The sequence below is a fragment of the Enhydra lutris genome, unplaced genomic scaffold (assembly GCF_002288905.1).
Source record: "Enhydra lutris kenyoni isolate GAN:26980312 unplaced genomic scaffold, ASM228890v2 scaffoldscaffold1, whole genome shotgun sequence".
Taxonomy (NCBI): Eukaryota; Metazoa; Chordata; class Mammalia; order Carnivora; family Mustelidae; genus Enhydra; species Enhydra lutris.
In genome coordinates, this window is record NW_019154085.1 from 40,800,513 (window position 1) to 40,823,744 (window position 23,232).

Genomic DNA, 23,232 nt, shown 5'->3' on the forward strand with positions numbered 1-23,232 from the left:
AGAAAATGTCAGGCGGTTGAAGCTTGAGAGTTCTAGGCAAATAGAACTAAAAATGCCCCCAGCTGACACGGACGAATATTGCAGAGAGGAAACAACACAGTGTCCCACCCGCAGCCCCACAGAGGAAGGCACGACTCCCGGGAGGACGCACGTGAGGCCCACCTGGGGTCCCACCCACAGCCCCAGGCCCACTGCATCTGGTCTGCTGGGCTGGGGGTGGGGGGGCCAGGGCCGGGGCCGGGGTCCTCCAGCGGCTGGGTCTGACCTGCTGATCACAGACACCAGCTGTGCCCACCTCCCACTCTGCCTCCTCCACCGACAGGCCATTAGTCGCCCGTGAAGTCTGTGTTTCTCTTCATTTTATGTCACGTTATTTGCCACAGCAATATGGCTGTTTTTCCTCATCAATACCGTTTTACTCTCATTCAAGCTGTGTGGTGGCAGTGCGGGGTTGACGGGGATCTGGGCCCTGTCTGCTCTCCGGAACCCCTCGCTCGCTCACTCATTCATCATTCACGTACTCATTCACTCATTCACTTATTCACTCATTCGTTCACTTATTCTCACACTCGTTCACTCATTCATTCACTCACTCACTCACTTGCCGGCTCTCCCATTTGCTCCCATGTTTACTGAGCACCTGTCTAGGCCCCAGGCATTCAGGGGTGAGCACGGCCAACTCCCTGACACCAAAGCATTTGTGTCCCAGGGGGTGGGGACCGAGCAGACAGGAGTACGACTGTCCCAGTCAGGCAGTGAGGAAGGCCACGGAGCAAACAGGGAGAGGTGTGTGTGAGTGTGTGAGAGACTGCATATACGACTGAGGGTAAGAACGTGTACGTGTGCGTATGAGAGCATATACATATGAACGAGCGTGTGTATGAATGAGCATAAGAATGTGCATGTGCGTGTGAACGTGTGCAAGCATGTGCTTGTGTTGCTTCCCGCAGGGCACTCCTTCCTGAGAATACCACTGCTCTGCAGCTGGGCTGTTGAGGCCACACCTTGCCCACTACCCAGCTGAGACCCTAGGCCTCAGGGAACACTCAGGTAGACCGACCTGGATTTTCCGAATCGCGGCTCGTCTCTCAGTGGTGCTCTTAGTGCTCAGTTGGATTCGTATTAGGTTTGATTTCTGCCAATACTCATGCTACGTTTCCAGTTTTTCCAGCCCTGCCACTACCAAGCCAGCTCCTACCTGGGTTCTTTCCAAGGGGCGGGAGCCACTCAGCTGTGGACGCCGCGTGGGAGGGGCCGGGCTAGGTGGTTCTGCAGTTGCGGGGACGGTGGTGGGCAGCTGAGCAGCGGAACAGTCAAGGCTTCTGCCTCGGAGTTAGCCAGACCTCGGCCATGAATGAGAATTGCTTTATCCAGCTAAGCCTGTTTGCAGGCACACAAAATGGGAACAGTCCCCAGCGGACAGTCCACAGCCTGGTGCCCGCCCATCTCAAAGCACCTGCTGGATGCCCAGGGTCATTACCAAACCGGCATCAGGGCGCTGCCCTCACAGGACTGAGCTTCATGGGATGGAGCTCCGGCCAGAGGGGTCAGGAGGAGTTTGTACTAGAAGGTGACCCTGGACATGACAGCAAGCCCATTCCTAGAGGTGCAAATGCTCATGTGGAGAAAGGATGCGGACGCCTGGTGGGACAGTGGGGGCTGGTGGCCAGGCCATGAGAGAGGGCCACGGAAGGAACAGCAGGCTCCTGTTTACATTTTTGAGTCTGTCCCCCTGCCCGCTGTGTGGGCCAGAACCATGCAACCCTGTTTTCCAGAGTCTGAGACAGCTGCTCCTGACCTCGGAACGTGTTCACCTCACTTCCCACACTGGCCTGTGGAGAAGCCGTGTCCAGCTCCCTGCAGGGTTACCCCACCAGGCCTGGAAGGCGCTGGATCCTACCTTTCTCAGTAAATTTAGATTTTTCTCCAAAGAAAGGAAACAACAGAGAGAAATCACTGATTGGTGTCCCGTCTGGGACCATCACCGCTCCATGTCCCACGAGCCGGCCCAGTTTAGCTTCAGCCCGCGGCATCTCCCCCTCCCTGGGGCCGTCCAGACACATGTGAGACTGCAGACCCCGGACCAGCACTGCACCCCTCGAACACAAGATACTCCAGAGACACACAAAGCCAGGACCCCTCATTCATGCAGTACGGGCCACGGGGGCTGCTTGGGGGGCGGTCGCTGGGGTGCATCAGGCCATCTCCACACGGGGGAGGTGGGGGTGCCCAGAGTTAGGACCACCTGGCCACGCTGTTCGAGCAATGAATTTGGAGAAACAAATGAGACTTCAGCCCATTAGCAACGCAGATAAAAGAGGAGGCAGGGACACCAAGAAAATCTGGAGGCACCCAGATCTGCTTCCGGGCCCAGAGAACACTGCTTGTTAAGAACTCAGTTTCCTGACCCCCAGTTGGGGTGACTGCAGATGGTTCAGCCTGTGTGGTCCCCCATCGTCCACAGGGGTCTTCAGGGTCCGGCCACCTCCTCCGTCCTCCACACCCCACTCCCAGGGGGCTACGGGCATCGGCCCTTCGTTCTTCCACTGGCAAAGCTCGGGCTGGGTGATTCCCTACCCTGGTCTTCACCTGCACCAGCTCCTTGTAACTCAGGGTGGCCTAGAGAAGCCCCCCCAACCCCCCGCGGGGCGTTCTGTCCCACTCTGGATTGTTTGCGGCTTCCTGGACCTCAGTGCTCGTGAATCACAGTTGTCTGATGCCCTCACCTTCCCTTTATCACAATGTGGTCCCGTGGCCTGAGTCACCAGGGCGACCTCTGTGGGGGTTGGTGTGGCATTGGCACAGCCAGGAAGCAAAAGCACCCCCCTCCCCCACAGTCCCGGGTTACGGGGGAGGGGCGCGCCTCTTCCCAAGTCCCAGGCTCTTCCCAGGACAGGCTATCCATGGTGGCCAGGTCTGAGCTCCCATTTAAGTGGATGAAAGGAGCAAAATGAATCTTCTTAGGTAGCCTGCATTTTCCCACCTGTTATGGACTGAACTGTGTCCCCCAAAACTTGTATGCTGAAGTTCTAGCCCCCAGTATGATGCATTTGGAGATGGGGCCGAGGAAGAAGTCATTAAGGTTTACGGTAAGAACTGGTGTCCTTACAAGAAGAGACAGACCCCAGGGATGCAAGCCAAGGACGGGGGTCCCACCAGACACCAACGCTGCTGGCACCTTGATCTCGGACTTCCAGCCCAGGAGCTGTGCAAAATCTATGCCTGCTGTCCAGCGACCTGGTCTGGGGCAGTCGGTGAGGGCAGCCCAAGCCGGCCAAGGCACCACCAATTTCCCATGCAACTCCAGAAATTCTGGCACTCTCCATCCTCCCGGCTGCCCTCGCTCGCCAGCTGAGCCCACCTGGATTGGAGGCTGAGGCCACAAGCCCCCTCCAAATACCAGACACACACCTCTCAGGGAGCCAGGAAAAGTCAGGCATTATTCCCAATCACCGGAGTGAGGCCCGGGACCACAGTCAAGAGAAAGGAGACGACCTCTGTGTCACCAGGGCCACTCAGACCCGAGAGATGACTCCACCGATTTTCTGTCAAACAGCATGTGCTGCTTCCCAAAAGTCACACCAAGAAAGTTCATTTTGCAAGAACTCGGGATCTTCCTGCTGCCCCTCCCTTGCCAAAATGAGGCATCTTTCTCTCTAGATCCAGAAAATGCTTGGGCATGCTCCTCTCTTAGTGACTATGCTCCTGCTCAGACAGGCGGGGGCAGCCCTCACCTGGTGGATGGAGGTCTCGAGTGTCCTTGTTCTCTCCACCTTGTCTGTGCAGCATTAGCACAGACAAATGGCCCCAGGGCGCTCGTCCAACACCCAACAGGTGACTAACCCCTCACTCAGTCCTTAATACAGCCCTGGAGGTCTCCCAGATTGTCCCCACCGGGCAGAGGTGGGCACTAAGGTCACATGAAGGTTCTGCTCCCCAGGCTCCCTGCTCCCCACACTCAGGGCAGCCTGTATCTGTTTACAAGGACACCATTAGCTGTGTCTGATGTTCATCCTTCTTTCTGCTGGCCTGGACGGCCAATGTCCTGTCTCCTTTCCTGGATGGTTTCCTAAAGCAGCTCATACAGAAAACTCAATGCTCCAGAGGTTTCCTGCCCACCTGCTAAGAGCTGGGGACCACCAGACACTGGGGACCCCGAGATGACCAAGACCCACCCCCCTACCCCTTGGAGACCCTCTGCCCAGGACACCTCAACCACAGGGGAGCCCAGCACCTTGGCTCACTGGTTCCACAAACATGTTCCAAGAACCACCTCCAGGACGTGACGGGGCTCGATGCTGGGGACACAGAGGGACAGAGGCATGCTGTCACCAAGAATGCAGCTGGGGCATGGCCGATGACAGTTCAGCAGTGGTCCCGACAGTGAAGTGGGAACACAGGGGAGGGGGCCTCGCCTCGTCAGTGGTGAGGGTTCTGGAAGGGGCTGAGTCAGAGAACTAGAAGAGTTAGCTAGGCAAAAGTGGGGAAACACCAATGTTTTTCAACCTGGTCCCGACTACAGGCATTTGTGAAAATGCAGATCCCCAGGCCTCACCCCAAACCCACACACAACCTGTCTTTGAACAAGATGCATAGGTCCTCACGAGACATGGCAGGGACCGAGGACCTGGCCCCCAAAGCTTCCACAAGTACCTTTCTTTCTTCCTTGTCCATTGGAGTCCAAAGTGTTAGGGCACCTGCCTGATGCCTATATTTCCTGTTAGTACGTTTGCTTTTAGCTGGAGGGTGGGAGGGGACAGAGGGAAAGTCGGGTCTTAAGGCCAAGGGCTTGGGGCGTCCTTCCTGGAGCACCAGACTGCCTCAGAGGCTGTGGGGACGCAACCCACAGACAGCTTGGTTCGGACCCCACGGTCCAGGCTGCACGCCCCACACCATGCCAGAGGGAGTGATGGGACCTTGTTCTGCTGAAGGTGCGACCACATGCTCCAGATGCTCGGTCCCTGTGCACAGATGGCCACACTTCTCTCTCCTCTGGGGGTGTCACAGAAACCAGGGAAGAGGTGACCAGGCCCTTCCATCAGAGGCCGCACCTACTCTTGGCTTTGGGGCCTTCAGAGTAGCCCCCCTCAGGGCAGAGTCACATCCACGCTCCCAGCTGGTCCCCCTCCCCTCGTAATGGCACAAGGCTGGGCTCACTTCTGTGCCTAGTACAATAATCCACATGTCACAGGCATTCAGGCGGCCAGAAGTGACTCGAAAAAGCTCTTAGTAACGAACAAGTTCCTAAGAGTGCCTCTTTCTTCCACAAATGGTGATGAAGTCAGATTCCAGAGCCCATGCTTTGACCAGCCAGTCAAGGCTGCTGCACGTCTGGTCCACGTGGGGGACAAGGCTGAGCGAGTTCGCAGGGCTGGAGCATCACAGGGCGCAGTGACAATGACCCCACCTTGTTGCAGCAGGCCTAGAGCTCATGTATGCAATTCGAGCTTGCCAGCAGCCCCTCAGGGCCCAGTGCCGCCCACACCACCAGCAGTCCAAACCCAATCCTCTGCAAGGGCCACACATCACAAACACCCACTGTTACATTTCCTCCAGATGACCTGGTATAGTAAGATGATTTATGAAGAAATTTACACTTAGGGACGCCTGGGTGGCTCAGTCGGTTAAGCAACTGCCTTCGGCTCAAGTCGTGATCCCAGGGTCCTGGGACTGAGCACGTCACTGGGCTCCCTGCTCTGCGGGAAGCCTGTTTCTCCCTCTGCCTCCCCCTGCTTGTGTTCCCTCTCTCTCTCTCTCAAATAAATAAATAGAATCTTAGAAAAAAAAAAAAGAAAAAATTTACACTAAAGCGGGTTAAAATTTAAAACTTGAAACTATGTTCAGCCTCACTCACGGGTAAGAGAAATGCACATTAAAACCACAATATATGGGCGCCTGGGTGGCTCAGTGGGTTAAACCTCTGCCTTTGGCTCAGGTCATGATCTCAGCGTCCTGGGATCGAGCCCCACATCGGGCTCTCTGCTCATCGGGGAGCCTGCTTCCTCCTCTCTCTCTCTGCCTGCCTCTCTGCCTACTTGTGATCTCTGTCAAATAAATAAATAAAATCTTAAAAAAAAAACAACCCACAATATATTACTCATGATCTAGCTCATTGCTCAAGACAAAATGATTGGCTAACGTACAATGGTGGTGCTGAGCTCACACCCTCAAACCGAAGTGTGAAGACGGTATCTTCACCAGATTTAGAAGAGCAGGTAACTTTTAACTCCACAGTTCCACTGGCAATTCCCATGGAACTCCACCGTGTGGGTTTCAGTCTTAAATAATGCTGCACTCAATGTCCTTGATCCATAACATTTAAAAAAATTTTTTTTCTTTAAATTTATTTGAGAGAGAGAGATCACAAGCAGGGGGAGAGGCGGGGTGGTGGGGCGGCGGGGGGAAGCAGGCTCCCGGCTGAGCAGAGAGCCCTATGTGGAGGTGGATCCCAGGACCCTGAGATCATGACCTGAGCTGAAGGCAGAGATTTAACTGACTGAGCCACCCAGGCGCCCTGATCCACAATATTTCTAATTGCAAATGCCCATCAATGGGGGGCTGGTTAAATAAATTATGGAACATCAAAGACAAGAGAGATCTATAAAGCTAACAAAAAAGAAAAAAGAAAAAAGAATGGGCGTCCATAATGGCTGGTGCAGAAAGATTTTCAAAATGTTCTACCAAGTTAAAAAAGAAAGCAGGGGGCAGAACAACCTAATAACAGGTTCACTGTTTGTGTGACATGCAGACGCTGGCCTCGGAGTGTCAGGCGCAGAGGAGACTTTTTCACTGTAAACCCATTTACTCTTTTTTGCACTTTATATCAGATACATAAATCATTTATCCAAAGGATTCCTTTTAAAAATGACAAATGCTGGGGCGCCTGGATGGCTCAGTGGATTAAAGCCTCTGCCTTCAGCTCAGGTCATGATCCCAGGGTCCTGGGATCGATCCCCGCATCAGGCTCTCTGCTCAGCAGGGAGTCTGCTTCTCCCTCTCTCTCTGCCTGCCTTTCTGCCTAGTTGTGATCTCTGTCAAATAAATAAATAAAATCTTTAAAAAAAAAAAAAAGAAGTACATCATATGAAGGGCACCTGGGTGGCTCAGTCCTTAAGGGTCTGCCTTAGGCTCAGGTCACAATCCCAGCATCCTGGGATCGGGCTGCATCAGGCTCCCTGCCCAGCAGGGAGCATGCTTCTCCTTCTCCCACTCCCTCGCCTGTGTTCCCTCTCTCTCTGTGTCTCTCCCTGTCAAATAAATAAATAAAAATCTTCAAAAAAAAAAATTAAAAAGTACATCATATTAAAAACCCATATTTTTTTTCTAAAATGGATGGTTTTCTTAAAAAAAAAAAAAAAAAGTACTGGGGCTCCTTGGTGGCTCAGTGGGTTAAGCCTCTACCTTGGGCTCAGGTCATGATTTCAGAGTCCTGGAATCGAGCCCTGCATCAGCCTCTCTGCTCAGAAGGGAGCCTGCTCCCCTCCTCCCCAGCTCTGCCTGCCTCTCTGCCTACTTGTGACCTCTGTCAAATAAATAAAATCTTAAAAAAAAAAAAAAAAAGTACCTTAAAATTTGAAGTTGTGAAAACGGGTTGAAAAACAAACCCCCCCCCAAAAAAAAAAAAAAACCTGTCCCGTTCTGGGGGCTGAGCAGACTCAGACTGTAGGAGATCCTGACAGATCCCCAGCTGGCCTGCGCCAGATAACGATGGGTTCCCTGACAGGACAAAGCTGGAGGTCCTGTCTGGGCATGTCAGGGCTGTCCTGCTGCAGGTAAGGACGAGCCTGCGCAGGCTGCCCCACAGGAGTGTCTGTGTGACCCTGTCTCCTTGGAGATACTCAAACTAGCCTTTCCCACTCACTTTTCCAGCACACCCAGCTCACCAGGATCAGGGAGCAGAGAGCAAGTCTGTCTGTTCTATCCTGTTTGCCTCGACAGGTTCCAGGCGCTCGCTGGGGACGCAAGCCACGCCAGCCGCAGGAGTGACCACTCCTGGGGCCTGCTGGGGACGGCCCCTGCAGGTTTTCCATTATCTCTCAGGACCCCGGCATTAGCTGGTGAGAATCAAGTACTGTCTGATGCTTCTTCCAGGGAGATGCCTGACTCCTCCCCCAATCCTGGTCCCTCCTCTTTGCTTTTCAGTCTCTTTTCAGGATCCTTCCGTGGTCCACCGCTTTGGTGGGGAGGAGGCCCTACATCCCCCCCACCCCACCCCCGGCCTCACTGAATGCCCTACTCCCTCTACCACCGCTTCCCGCCCAACCTTGTCATTTGAATGTATGTCTGGTTATTTCTCAAACTGTTGTGTTCTCAGACAGTAACTCCAACACCATTCCAAATAGGGGGGTGGGAACCAAGAGCTTCAGAGTAAGTATAAAAAACAAAAATGAAACCAAGAAAATCCTACCCGATGTCTAAGACAACATGTTCCAATATTAGCTACCTAATTTTTACTTAGAAAAGGAGGGAAACATACAATTTTATTCCTCAATCCTGATTCTTCAATGACTGACTAGTCATTGGGCCTACCAAAAGGCCATCATTTGGGGGTATTTTCCTTGTGTGAACAGTAGTTCAGGGCAACCTGCTGCTTTTGTAGCTCAGGAGAAAGAGATGTTCCAGCAACAGATTGAGCTTGGGGAACAAGTTGCCTGATTTGCTTTGATAAATGAGATCTAACGCAAAAGTCAGATTTTTTGGAACAAAAAAATCTGAAGATGTCACTGTTGTGTCCCTTGCCAAATATTAACAAAATAGACACTCACGTTAAGCTTTTAGAAAAATAAACATGAAAATCAGACCTAGGGCACCTGGGTGGCTCAGTGGGTTAAATGTCCGATTCCCGGTTTTCGCTCAGGTCATGATCTCAGGGTCATGGGGTCCAGCCCTGTGACCAGGTCTGCACTCAGCAGAGAGTCTGTTTGAGATGCTCTCCCTCCCATTCTGCTCCTCCCCCCACCCCACCCCCACCCAGCTCACGTGGGTGTTGGGGGTGGGGAGTGTGCATATGCATGCTCTCTCTCTCTCTCTCTCTCTCATAAATAAATCTTAAGAAAAAAAAATCTTAAAAAAAAAAAAGAAAAATAAAGACTTAGAGCAAGACACATGGAAGCCTGTGTGTCCTTGTGACTTGTTATTACATATGACTCTATTTATTGTTAGGTAACCCTAGTTATTGAAATTTCTCTATCAGATCCATTGGAAATGACAAAAACGTAGTTTATTACATCTATTTCCCATGCCAATTCTACTATAGATGGAATGTTCTAGCCTGCCTTTTTTTAAAAAAAAGATTTTATTTATTTTAGAGAGAGGGAGTAAGCACAAGCAGTGGGAGGGGCAGAGGAGGAGGGAGAGGGACAAAGTAGACTGTGTAGCCCAGAGCCCACCACCATAGAGCTCAGCCTACTACCAACCCAGAGATCATGACCTGAGCGGAAAGCAAGAGTCAGAAGCCCAACCAATCCCCCATCCAGATGGCCCTCTAGCCTGCCTTTTAAAAACTCAATGTGTTGTACATATTCATCCAGTTTATTCTTTGAAAACATGTACACTGTCCTACTAAGTAATTCCCCTATCATTGCACATTTCAGGTTCTTCCTGCCATTTTCCCCCTGATTTCTGCTGGAATGAACATCCTAATAAATAAGTACTTGTGCACTTTTCTGATTATTTTTCAAAATAAATTTCTAGGAATAGTAACACTAGACAGTGGGCAAACATACCCTCGTAAGGGTTTGGTGCAAATTTTGCTATTTTTTTCCTATCAGTTGTTTGAGAATACTCATTGAAAAATCCCCCAACACCACGTTTTAAATATAGTTACATTTAAAAGTCTCTGCCACGTGAAATGCTTGTACCTTAATGTTGTTTTAATTTGGACCTCTTTGATTAAACCGGTGAGTTTGATTTCCCCCCACCTTTTTTAAAATTTAATCACTGGCCACTTGCAGTTCTCCTGAGTATTGTTTTGTCCATTTTTCTTTGGGATACTCATCTTTCTTGTCGATAGAGCTCACTAATTGATCAAGACCTGGGTTTGCTGATACCTGCTAAAACAACTAAGTTTTGCAAGTTTATCTTAGAATCAGCCATCTCCCTGAAATGCCTAATAAAGATCCAATACTTCTGACCCCCTCCAGATTTTTAAGTAGGCAGCCATCACTGGAAGGTAAGGATGTCTCTGATTGCCCTTTTTTATGGTTATCTCTTATTTCTTTCCTTGTTTTGTTGGGCTGGCTAGAACTTCTAGACCAACATCAGCATTTAGCAAGCTTCCCTGTCTTGCCTTTATTGCCACCAACAATTCTTCATGAAATGTGATCTTGAGATACAGACCTAAGACACTCCTTATAAATTTCAGAAAGTATCCTGAGTTTTGTTTGGATGGAAATAAATTGTGCTACTTCCCTTTTCGAGGTCTTTGAGAAGGAGAAGCTCAGGGTATTCTTCTCCTCTGGCCTATTGATATGATACATTTTGGCCCCAAACTTTATACCGTCTTTGCATTCATGCGTAGGTGCTCAAAGCATGTTATTCTTTTTTTCCTCTTCTTCTTTTTTTAAAAGATTTTATTTATTGGAGAGAGTGAGAGAGGACGAGCGTGGGGGAGGAGGAGAAAGGGCAGAGGGAGAAGCAGACTCCGAGCTGAGCAGGGAGCCCAACACAGGGCTTGATCCCACGACGCTGGGATCATGACCCGAGCTGAAGGCAGACGCTTAACTGCTTAACTGCCCGAGCCACCCAGGAGCTTCTCAATGTACGTTATTCTTCTAATGTACCTCCAGATTTGATTTTCTTGTGTTTTATGTAAATTTTTGCCTTAAACGTCACAGTGAGACAGATCTAGGTTTTATTTTGAGGGTTGTGTGGGAAAGAGTGCTTACTCGATTAGGTTGAACAGAATGAGGACCGTCAACCTGTTTCTTTTCCTTGCCCCTCCCCTTTTATAATGTTTTAGTTTTTAAATAAAAATGCAGTAAAACTGACATTTGGATGCACAGCTCTATGTATTTTAACAAGTATAGATCCTTATAATCACACTGTCACTTGGACACATGACGTAGGTCTATCATTCTAAAAAAGTCCCCTGTGCTATCCTGTTCCAGGCAACCCTCCCCACCCTCCTCCCTGGTGACCCCGGATCTGGTCTCTGTCACTGTAACTTTGTCTGTTCAGAAGGTCCTACAGATGCGAACCCATAGTGTGTAACCTTTCTGCTTTCTTTCACTCAGCAACATGCCTTTGAAATTGACCTGAGCTGCGTACATCCATAGATCTTCTTTCTAGTACTAAGTCTCGGGCCATTGTACGGACCTTCTAGTGTCTGGTTATCTGTCTATTAAAGGATATTTGGGTTGTTCCCAGTTTGGGGCTATGATGAATACAGCTACTATAAACATTCTTGTCCAGGTTTCTGTATAAATTTTTATTTCTGTAGGATAGTGGTTCTCCATCAGGAACTACTTTTGCTCCCCAGGGGACGGCCAGCTAGGTCTAGAGACATTTTCGGCTGTCACAACTGGGGATAGGGTTCTACTGGCATCTATTAGCAGGGATGTTGCTAAACCTCTTACAATGCACATGAGACCCCCTACCCACCCTGCGACAAAGAATGATCCTGTCCCAGATGTCATAAGGTTGTTCATGAGACGCTGTGCTAGGTTCTTTAAGAAGGGATGATCCCTGCTCTAGATATTTCTTGACCAACATAGTAGCCACCTGTGGCTCCTGAAATGGAAGTTAGTTTAAATTACATAGAATTAAACGTTCTGTTCCTCAGCTGCACCAACCATATTTCAAACGCTCGACAGTCACATGTGGCTGGTGACTTTGGGGGACGCAGATACAAAACATGCCCAATGTTGCTCTAGACTACTCCAAGGGACAAGGGACTCCTCTGTGCTTTGACCGCTTGGCACAACTCAGCAATCTGGGTACAACATCTCTTTTGTAAATCTTTCTGGTTACCTGGTATATATTTTGGTGTTTAGAACATTTTTAGTTTTGAGCCAATTTTTGGTAGCGTCTATTTTCCTAGGAAGGCATGCATCTCATCACCACTTTACGTGGTGTCTTTTGATCTCCACCCTAACTGCTTTCCTTAGGACTGTGTTTATGTGTGTATTTCCCCCCTGAATGTCTCAGAGCGGACCTCTGAGTTCAATTAATTTTGTACTTATTCCTTATTTAATAATTAAAGCACGTAAGTCAGTCTGTCTTGCTCTTTATCTTCTTAACTCATTTATCTTCACGACCCTGGGATGCAGGTACTAGGATTATCCCGGTTTTACAGATAAGGAAACAAAATCACAGAAAGGTTAAGCAACTCACCCAAGGTCACACAGCTAAGAAGTAGCAGAACTGGCATTCAAACCCTTGCTACATCACTTCTCCTATACTATTGGAGGAAAGAAAACATTTTAAACATATTAAAAGAATGTAATAGCCAGAATTTATAAAAAGCTGCCATCCACCAAGAAGAGAAATATAAACAACCCTTTAGAAAAAGGGCAAATGATAAGAACAGGCTATTCATAGACAAAGAAGTGGAAACAGCCAATATACATATGAAAAGATGCCCAATTTACAAGTCCTCAAGGACAGCAGGATAAAACGAGATAGGTTATTTCCTCCAACAGTTGTGCAGCTGGGAGTAAACGTGAAATCAACTAACTGGGCTGGGAGGCTTTGTTGTCGTATGAAATCTGTCCTGCCTTTTTGAACGGCAACTTGGCAGTGTCCACCACCATGCATTTATTTATTTTTTTAAAGACTGATTTATTTATCTGAGGGAGAGGGAGAACACAGGCAGGACCGGGAGGGACAAACGGAGAGAATCTCAAGCTGACTACACACTGAGCTTGGAGCCCTAAGTGGGGCTCGATCTCACGATCCTAAGATCATGACCTTAGCCCAACCGACTGCATCCCCCAGGTGCCCCGTCCACCAATTAAACTGCACTTCCTGCTGGACCAGCCAGTTTCCCGTGGGCACACCGAAGCTGTCCCTAATCAGGCTCCCCGCGTGGCTACTGGCTGAGTCAAGGGCATGGTTTCCCAGCAAAGCCGTGCGGGATCCCCAGAGCACCCCGGGCAGCAGCTACCCTCCAGGCAGCACCCACACACGCTTCTCTCCCTACCTGGGAGCTGCCCGTGTTGTCCTTGCTCTTACTCGAGCCCCTGCGCTCAGGGTACACTAGTTCTCATGAAAACTAAGCTGAAGGCTCTACGGCGCTACAAACCAAAATCAAAATCAAAGGGCTGTTGAGCAGAACAAGTGTAAATACAGTGGGAAGCCTCGTAAAGACCTATAAGGATTTCGTATCTTAGAGTCTTCCTAAATGTCTGAACCCCAAAACCAGATGGTGCATTATGACTATCCTTTCTCAGGAGAGATAAGCCGGACTTGGCGTTTCCTCTGGTTAGAAGCCAGGAGCCAAGAGAAGGCCAGCAGCACCAGTTTGCACTGCATTTTTAATTTTTAATTTAATTTAATTTACTGCACTGCATTTAAATAATGAAAACCTATTAACGAGTAGCTTAATTTTAAAACATTTACAAATAAAGTGATACCTTTATCAATGTAAAGGATACCTTTAATAACACAAAACGACCCGTTCCCGTCTTTAACTTATCCCGGATTCCCCCCACAATATAATGGGTCTAGATTTCCAATCAGTTAGAGGATTTCTATCTTTCCATGGAGGATTCAAGCAGTTTACACTCATTACAACTGATACATTTGCTATTGACTCTGCCGCCTTATTTTATGCGATTTTTCAGGGGCTTTTTTACTGTTTGCTTTTATTAAAAGGCCCCGCTCTCTCTGCTTTTAGCCTTGTGTATGTCACAGAAGGCATATACCATGTTTTAAGCTTACGGTTTATCTCTAAGCTTTCCAAAGGACTTAAAATCTTTACGTCTCTAATTATCAAGGTAAAAAAGAGGTATTCCCTCAGAAACTAGTCTTTTTTCCTTATTCTGGGGACAAAAAAAAAAAAATCCTTGTAATGGTAATACTGTGTGAAGGAAGCCAGATACAAAACAGTATTGTCTAATTCCTCTTAAAGGAAATTCAAGGTTAGGGGCGGCTGTCCTGTCACCAGCTGGGGGTGCCCCTTGGCAGGAGGGACGGACAACTGCACAGGGACTTCTAAATCCATGCGTTCTGGCACCTTCCACACAGTTGCTTTTCTCAGTTTGGCTCCCCCTGCCTCCATGGAGATGTGCCCCACGTGCGTCCTTCCGCTTGGGGGCAAGTGGCTTCTTGGTGTCTCCTCCAGGGTTTTTGTACAAAACTAGGAGAAGCCACATTGGGAACAGGTGACTACACATTATTCCCTCAGATGTTTCATGAGAAACGCCTGACACAGCCATTTACAAATCCCTGCTCCCGAGTCCTAGGGAAGTCAAGTCGCCAAGGATCCCTCCTGACCCTCCCAGACAGGATGCATGCAGGCAGCTCTGCACAAATCCAGCCCCCCCCCACCCGCCGCACGTCTTCCCCAACAGCCAGCACTCACACCCTGGTCAGCAGTAGCCTCAGTCCTGGTCATGAGCAGTGGGCGCCGGTTACTCTGACTTTTAAATACAGGAGAGGAGCAAATGTTCCTATAGATGGCAGTGCAGGAGGACGAGGGCAGAGAGGTGTTAAAGGAAGGCAGGACACCTGGGGCTATAAGTTCGAGGACAGCTCTGAAGGGGTGTGTGAGTATGGGGGACAGGACATGGATGAGGACATGGCACTGAACCAAATCTCTTCATTTCCCGCTCTATCTCCGCTTTTGGAATTTCACGGGGAACACGCATGTGCACAGTAACCATTCCTCCCCACCGTTCTCCCCTTCCCCTGGATCCGCGGCGCTCCCGCCGCTCTAGACCCAAGCAAACTATGCCCCATGGGAATGCGCACGCTTTCCATTTCCCCCTTTCCATTACTGTAACCTTCTCATGGATCATTCCTCCCGCTAGCAATAAACCGTTGGGCAACCCAGTGCTCTTGCCTCAGCCGAGTTGATGGGCAGGGTCCACTGGGACCATCGAGAGAAGCAGGGAAGTTCCGCACCATTTCTCTGGGTCCCCGCGCCCAGGTTTTACGGGCCTCCGGAAGAAAGCGCTGAATGTGAACCTCGGGGGACCGACTTCCTTCACAGGCTCCACGAGCCGGCGTCACTGAGGGCCCCAGGCTCGCGCGTGCCCGCTGCAAACACTAGCAACTGGGCTGAGCTCCCTTACAAGGTAACGAGCTATTTTTTGTTGCCTGTAAAATAATGTGAATTTCCCTGAGCGTTCTGGAAGGCTAAACCTTGCCAGGAATTCTGGTGAGGCAGCGGGGGGCGCCTCCCCTCCCAGAGGAAGCCTCACCTCCGTTGGTTGGAACACCTGTCCCTTCTGAAGGGAGCTCCCACCCGGGGCGGCCCTTTACCTCCTGCAGTTTGATCTCCTCGGGCTGGAGGATTTCCAGCACCCCGCTGCTCTGGATCTCCGGGAGATCCTGCCAGAGGTTAAACCGTGAGTGGGGGTTACTGAGCAGGCAGATCTGGGGCAGCGCCTTCCTCTCGGGTGGGCTTGCTGGCTCATCCTCCTCCTCCTCCTCCTCCTCCTCCTCCTCCTCGTCCTCCTCCTCCTCTGGAGTCTCCTCGCTGGCTGAGGAGCCATGAGCGTTGGTGTGTATCTCTGCGTCCAGCTGCCTCCTGGTTTCAATTTCTTGGAGTGTCGATTTATCTCGGTATTCCTGATACAGGAGCCCTGAAATCAGATAGAGTTGTGATGAAGAAAAGGGAAAGATTTCAGGGGAAGATCTTTCCCACTCTTTAGGTCAAGATTTGGTGCTGCGCCTCTGAGAACAGAAAGCCTGGGTGGCTCTGTGGCTAAAGCCTCTGCCTTCCGGCTCAGGTCATGATCCCAGAGTACTGGGATCGAGCCTCACATCGGGCTCTCTGCTCAGCAGGGAGCCTGCCTCCTCCTCCTCTCTCTCTCTGCCTGCCTCTCTGCCTACTTGTGATCTGTCAAAAAAAAAAAAAAAAAAAAAAAAAAACCAACCCCTCGCCTGGCCCAGTGAACTGCCACTGTCTTCTTTCTTGGGAATGATCAGCAGATGGAAGTTCTTTCCAACAAATAGAGAAATCCCTGAACGCATCCAGAATCCGGTCACACAAATATACGCTTTCCCCACACATACTTGGCAAACTTGTTAGCAAGAGTCTAGAACCTGATGTGTTAATAACCAGTGTGCACAGTTGACGGAAATGTCCTGATTATGTTTCGACGTCCCAAAGGGATGCTTTCCCTAGCCTTAAATGCTTCAATATTAAAATTCGAGTACGTTCATTTGTGAAATGAGAGTACTTGTAAATTCTCATTTTGAAGGAGACACCAATAGTTCATCAGCCTTATGATTCAAAAGGGAAACATTCCTTTTTTGCTTTTACAGTTTCAAACTTACTTTCCTGACCAAATGTACTTAAAATAAATGCGTTCTAAGTCTCCAAGGAGACTTGGGGGTACATATGAATCAGCACAAATGTAGCATCTCCGGAGGGAAAACCCATTTCAGACATGCTAGTTTTGGGGTGGAGGGACTGTCTTTTCACAACAGAGAAGCCTCAGGGGCAAGCGGGGGGATCCAGGCCCAGGCAGTGGGGGAAGGGGAGCGGGGGGACCAGGTGGGAAGGGGGTCAGGCCCCTAAGGTCTTATCTGACTGCCATGCCACGGAGGTTGCAGTCTATCCCATGGGCAAGACGGAGGCCCCGAGAGACCTCAGACAAGCAGTTCTGGTCTCCATCTTTGGGTGGGTGTGGATAGGAAGAGAGATCCTGTGTTAATTCCCTAGGGGGTGATGATGGAGGGCTGAACTGCATGTGGGGGCGGGGGGGTGGTGTGGAGGGATAGAACAAAGCGCGTGGTTCAGGGAACACGGTTATGGTAGAAGTCGGGTCCCAGGGACTGCCTGGTGCTGGGGGGTGGGGGGAGCGGAGAGATCCAGGTACTCCCAAGGTGCCCCCAGCTGCAGAGGTCCAGCAGGCAGCTAGCTAAACATACTGGTTTGGACAGTAGTCGGGGCCCCTGGACATGTCTGCCTAAAAAAACAAAGATAATTTTCCCAGGAAAATTCTAATTGGGATAAATGTACCCTTTGTAAAGCATGTTCGCTTACAATGCAGTCCAAAGGTCAGCAACCTAACCATTCCTTTCTTACCTCCTTGTTGAATATATCTAAACAGGAGACAAAGGGAGAATAGAAAAACAGACTAGCTTTGATGCCCTGAATGTGGCCAGAACGACTGTATTCACGAACGGGGGGCCCCCTAAATCCGCCCCGGGGCACTCATTAGTGGGCTTCCTGTGCTCCATAAGCCAAATTATAAAGCCTCTATGGTAAGCACAGCATTTCCTTTAAAAAATTAAGATCCCGCGATTTTGCAATGTTTCAGTCCGCAGAATACAACATGAAGGTAATCTGTTAAGTGCAATAATCCAGACTGAAGATCTATAAAGACAGAGGTTTAATACGACACAACTGCTGAGCTGATGGTGAGCCAACTGTTCTCCTGTGATTCTGATCCTCAGTGTTTACAGAGGTTTAAAGAAACCAAGTTTCCCCCGCATCGACTTGGATTCACTTTACAGTGTGAATGAGCCTCCCCCCTAGCAGGTATGCAAATATTTGTTGACTTGAACCCCTTTTTAAAAATGCAGTTTCAGGGCACTTGGATGGCTCAGTGGGGAGAGCATCCGCCTCTTGATCTCAGGGTCACATGTTCAAGCCCCACCTTGGGTGTGAAGCCTGCTTTAGGAAAAGGTGCTGTTTCTAAACTTCACCAAAGTGTCTAATTTGGCATCTTTTCGATGGTTCAAAAGTATGTCTTTTTCTTTTTTTTTTTTTAAGATTTTATTTATTTATTTGACACAGAGAGATCACAAGTAGGCAGAGAGGCAGGCAGAGAGAGAGGGGGAAGCAGGCTCCCTGCTAAGCAGAGAGTCCGATGCGGGGCTCCATTCCAGGACCCTGAGATCATGACCTGAGCCGAAGGCAGAGGCCCAATGACTGAGCCACCAGGGCACTCCTCAAAAATATGTCTTATACATGTTATCGTGGGCATTTATCATGGGTAAATACTATCTCCAGTATCTCAGTGTGATCCATATGGTGACAAGAGACAAAAATATCAGCATTGAGCGTAGCTGGCTTGAAAATATTAATTCTGAAATCATGCTGTGGCCGACACTGTTGGCTGCCTCTCCTCTGTGCCCTCACACCCCGGGTTCCCAGCTTGCAGGGGAGGGTTTTTCTCCGGGCACTGACCCATTGGGTGCTCAGTGACGTGGGTGAACAATGACTGATCAAAAGCTACTGCGACACTGTATCGTACACCGGAAGCTAACATTACATTGTACGGTAACCACATGGAATTAAAATAAAAATACACAAAAAATAAACAAAAACTTTCTCCAAAGGGAAAACAGAAAACAAAAAACAAAACAAATGAACAAGAAAGAAACTGTTCTTTAGAGATCTTGCCATTGTCTCAGTAGCATAATGGCTTAGCCTTAGGGACTTCCTTGACAAGAGAAAAATCACAGAAATTAGGCTCAAGGTGTAGGAAATAAATGTTCACATCCAATATAAATTTCCCTTAAAATCTGGCCTCCTCTGCCCTGTAAGATTTAGAGAGAGCACTCAGCCCTAATCTCTGGGTTCAAAGTGTACAGGTTGCTCATGTATATGCTGAAAGCCAGGAAATAAATTTAACAAAATTACTTGGAAAAAACAACACACCGTGATACTTCCCTCCCTCTTGCAAATGGTGTGTTTAGACATGAGCATGATAAAATCCGGCCAAGGAGTGTAAGGGGACATTTTACATCTTTGAGAAGGGCTTCTCAGGGTGCCTGCGTGGCTCAGTCGGTTAAGCATCTGACTCTTAGCTCAGGTCTTGATCTCAGGGCTGTAAGTTCAAGCCCCACATTGGGCTCTACGCTGGGTGTGGAGAGAGAGAGAAGGGCTTCCCAAAAAGATGTCCCTCCTCAGTAGACACTTGAAGAAAAACCTTTCTTTTTTGCATTTACATGTGGCTGCTTGGGGATGTGATGCCTGGAGCTGTGGCAGCCATTTCGTGACATGAAGCACAAATGTGGAGAATAGTGTGGGGAGAGGAGCTGGGTCACTGCTTGGCTGAATGAACCAATTCCAGAATTTTCTACCTCTAAATGAGAAAAAATACTGCCATTGTTTACAGTCAATTTTTGCTGGATATTCTATTACTTTTAGCCAAAGATTCCCAATACCAGTAATTTTAGAATTTTCTTAAAACTCTATACTTCTTTCTGAAGTATTTAGAATATGGATTTAAATACCAGTTTTCCTGGCATTACTGTGACTACAAAGAGTTATCTGACACACTGTGTAATCATTTTCCATAGCCTGTTTATTTTTATTGGTCTTGAATTTCAGACTAATACTGTAGCTTTACCCGAGGAACTACATGTTAGCTACTCTTAAAATTTAAAATTAAATTTAAAATTAAATTTAAAATCTTAAAATTCTGTACTCATTGTTCTCTTAATATGTTTTTCTACCTTATATTTTGTATGTTCGGCAAGCACAACTTTATATGAAAATGAACTTGACCGGTAAAGTCTTGCACCTGGTATAGTACCTTCATGCAGATATACAAGGTCCAGTTCCCATCTTTCCTACTTAAAATGTTTTGTACCGCGCTGGCTGCAATGCCTTGCAGAAGAGCGTAAGTTCCCCAGCTCCTCCGGCCCCGGAGTCACTCAAAAATCTCACTTTCTAAGGAGAATCATTTTTTTCTTTGAATCCCTCAAATACAAGCTTGTAAAGGGCGGGGGAGTCATTTATTTTCTAGTGAGCACCTTCTATGTGCCAAGCAGTTATTAGGTCAGAGACAATAAGAGTGTGCATGTGCACGCCAAACCCACAGCCGGGGCTCAAGGCCTGTGGTCTGTAATGACAGTTGTGCACTGTCCCATCCCCGCCTCCGTGGGAGGCCCTGCACACTCGAACACGGGGGTATGCAAACATGCCCGTACGCGTTTTCTGCTTTCTTCCCCGCTTCGTTCTACTGTGGTTGTAGGAATTGGTCCTTTCCGGATAACCTGACAAAGAATTCACTTCCTTCCTAGAGCTAAAGCAGGGAGGGCTGTTGTGGGACTCTGGCACCGGCCCCAAGTCTGTGACAAGGGAAGTGAGAAGGTGCGGACTGGGCTGTCATCCGTCTATCACAGCTACCCAGCAACTACTCCGGGTTAAGCCCAGAAGCCCGGAAGAGATATTCACCAATCACACCAGCATATACTGGAAGGGGGCAGTAGGAAAAAAGACTCAGAAGGTCAGTCTCTATGCTTGGCCACATGGGGGACATGACGGCTGGCATGAGTGCAGGTTGGAGCCCTGAGTCCCTGACTACCAGCTTCACTCCTGTGCTTGGAGCCTACCAAGACCAGCTGCCTCCAGGAGCCCTGTCTCCACATGCCCAACGCAGAGGGGAGCCTCTGGAAGCAGGGAGCTCTCCACCCACACTCCACAGCCTTCCCAGTTACAACACCGACGTGAGCCACACAAGATCCCTTTCAAGAGGTTGGAAGTCAAGGTTTTCAGCATCTGCCATGGCAGAGGTGGCTTTCCTCCCCACAGAGGACGATGCGCCAGACAGGTGGGACAGAAAGGTTTTGAGGAGTCTCTGTCTTCAGCTCAGCCCCTCTCCGTTCCCCCAGCAAATAAAGGACAAATCTGCCACCATCACCACCGTCAGCCAGCCTGATGCCAATGAAATTCCTGGAGTCAGCACAGTGCTGTGTGCTCAGCCCACTCGGCTGTGCAAGGGGCTCAGCTCCCCTCGGGGTTCAGTTCGGAAATACCCTTCCAGGGAAGAACGGGCTGGCCCCAGAAGTCTCCCGAAGGCCGGATCCCCTGGGGCAACAGAAGCTCCACTTCCACTCAAGACACTTCCGTCCACCTAAACGTCTAGGGTAGAGGACAACAGTGATGTATTCAGGGAAGGGAATTTCCAAACCCAGAATTTTAATTCAATGAATATACCATCGGCTGCTCTGACAACACTGAAGAACAAAAAGATTTTCTAAGCAGCCGGTACCATTTCCCAAAGAATGGAACCCGTGTTACCCATTCGCGGCCACCTCTGGTGACTGTGATGGGAACGAGTTGGATGTCATCATTAGCAATTTTTGATTTTTAAATCCAAGTGCTTAGGTTCTTGGGACATCTTCTCGATCCGCTTTCTGCGTTCACACAGTCCTTTGCCCGCAGCTGTGCGGAAGGGGCGCACACACAGGCTGGGCAAGGTGAAACTAAGCTTGCCTTCCTAACCTAGGGGCCTCTTGGGCACCGGCCTCCTCTCTGCTTTACCCTTCCTTCCCCTGTGCCAAGTCCCCCAGGCCTCTTCCCGAGCCTGGGTCTCTGTGCAAACCATTCTCAAGACTTTGCTGTCTTCCCGGGTTTCCCCCGGGCCCCCCCGGGGGGGGGGGGGCTCAGGCAGCACCCCCTCCTGCAAGGTCCAGGAGCACCTCACCCCTGGCCTTTTTGGCAAAAATGCCAAGGGACAGAGGACCCTTCCCTAGTAAAGGGCTGGGCAGGTATACCTGGCAGAGCAGGACAGAAACCCATCTGCTGAAGCCCAGTTATGCAGCACTAGTGAAATGTGACGGTTTTGCCTATAGAACCATTTACAGCCAAATACATCAAAAACCTTCCTCAGTCACATCAGCTACCTTTGCTCACGGAAATGCAAGGACATCCCGGGAGCAGGGGGCCCCTCAGAGTCCACCAGGAACCCGCATTTCTCCAGTGAGGGCCTGGGCCGCCAGGAACACCCACCTATTTGTTCGATGAGGTTTCTCCAGGAGTCGGCGGGAATGGGGTGGATCGTCTGCAGGGCCTCGGTGAGCGTGGTGGGGCTGTCGGCGAGCGCCGGGCACTCCTCGGGTGTGGCCCCATTTCCCGGGGTGGAGGACGACTCACTGCCAGAAAGAAGGCGGGGCACGGCTGGTTATTTTTAAGCGACGACGCACCTTGGCCAGCTAGCGCGTGGCGTCCGCACAAGGGGCCCCGGCCAACTGAACCCTACCCGGGACGGTCCAGGCCGAGCGGCCGCCTCCCCTCCCGGCCAGGCGGGCCCCACAGGCCCCTTCTGTCACCGCACCAGGGCGCAACCGGGTGATTCATTCCCACACCAGCCCGCCCCAAACCTTCATGTTTTCGGAGCTCGCGAGCAGGCGTCGGAAACTTGGCGCGCCCTGCCCGCTCCCCGGCGCTGACCGGCCGCCCCGACGGGTCCGGCGGTCGGGATCCCAGCCGGCGCTGCTCAGCCCGCGCCGTTCGCTGTCACACGACCCCGCGGTCCCCGACGCCCTGCGGGCTCCGATCCTCGCGTCCCAGGGCCACGCGGCGCAGGGAGGGGGCGCCGAGAGGAAAGCGCGCGCCCAGGGCGCCTCAGGAGAGGGCGCGGGAGGAGCCCGGGGGCAGGGGATCCCGGCGTCGGCGGCCGGAGGCGGGGCGCACCCCTGACCCCCGGGCGCCGAGGCTGCACGATCCGCGCCGGGGTGGGAGTGGGGGGCGCGGGGCCCGCGGAGGCGGGGGCGGGCGCTAGGCCGCGGGGGTCGGTGTCCCCCGCCGTGGGGGGGGGACGCAGAGGCGCGCGGGGGCGGCGCGCGGGGCTGCGACGGCCGCTCGTCCTCACCTGCCCGGCAGGTGTCCCGACGCCGAGTCGCGCGCGTCGCTCTCCGATGTGGAGCTGTCGTGGTCCACGGCGCAGGCGGCACTGAAAGCTGCGGCCAGCAGCTCCATGGGGGCCGGCGGCCGGGAGGGCGCTGGGGCCGGATCGCGGGCCGTGCCGGGGGCTCGGAGCCGGGCCGGGGGCGACGAGTGGGCTCCAGAACCAGGTCGCACCGCGCGCCGCTCGAGCCGGAGCTGTCGCCGCCGCCGCCACCGCTGCCGAGCGCTCCCGCAGGCGGGCGGACCGGCGGGCGCGCGCCTGGAGGCTCCCGGTTGCCACGGCAACTGGGGGAGGCGGGAAGGGTGCGCGCGCGGCGGGGGCGAGCCCGGGCGGCGGCGGGGCGGGGGAGCCGGGACTGGGCGCGACCTGGGCCCCGAGGGCTTCGACTGCAGACCGGACCTCCCTCCCCAGCCGCGGCCGCGCCCGGCCTTAGGAGAGGGGCAGGCGGGATGGGTGGGGGTCGGCGATCTGC

The 23,232-nt window shown here is 51.0% G+C and overlaps 1 protein-coding gene across 1 annotated transcript in view; it reads right to left on the minus strand.

Moving 5' to 3' along the window:
* The window catches only part of LOC111144003 (neuronal guanine nucleotide exchange factor), a 117,670-nt gene that overhangs the window by 30,764 nt on the left and 63,674 nt on the right, over positions 1–23,232 (minus strand). The window contains exons 4-5 of the mRNA XM_022498064.1: positions 21,863–22,005; positions 15,427–15,749 (exon numbers count right to left, since the gene is read on the minus strand). Coding sequence (XP_022353772.1) covers positions 15,427–15,749; positions 21,863–22,005 — 466 coding nt within the window. The remainder of the gene's footprint in view (positions 1–15,426; positions 15,750–21,862; positions 22,006–23,232) is intronic.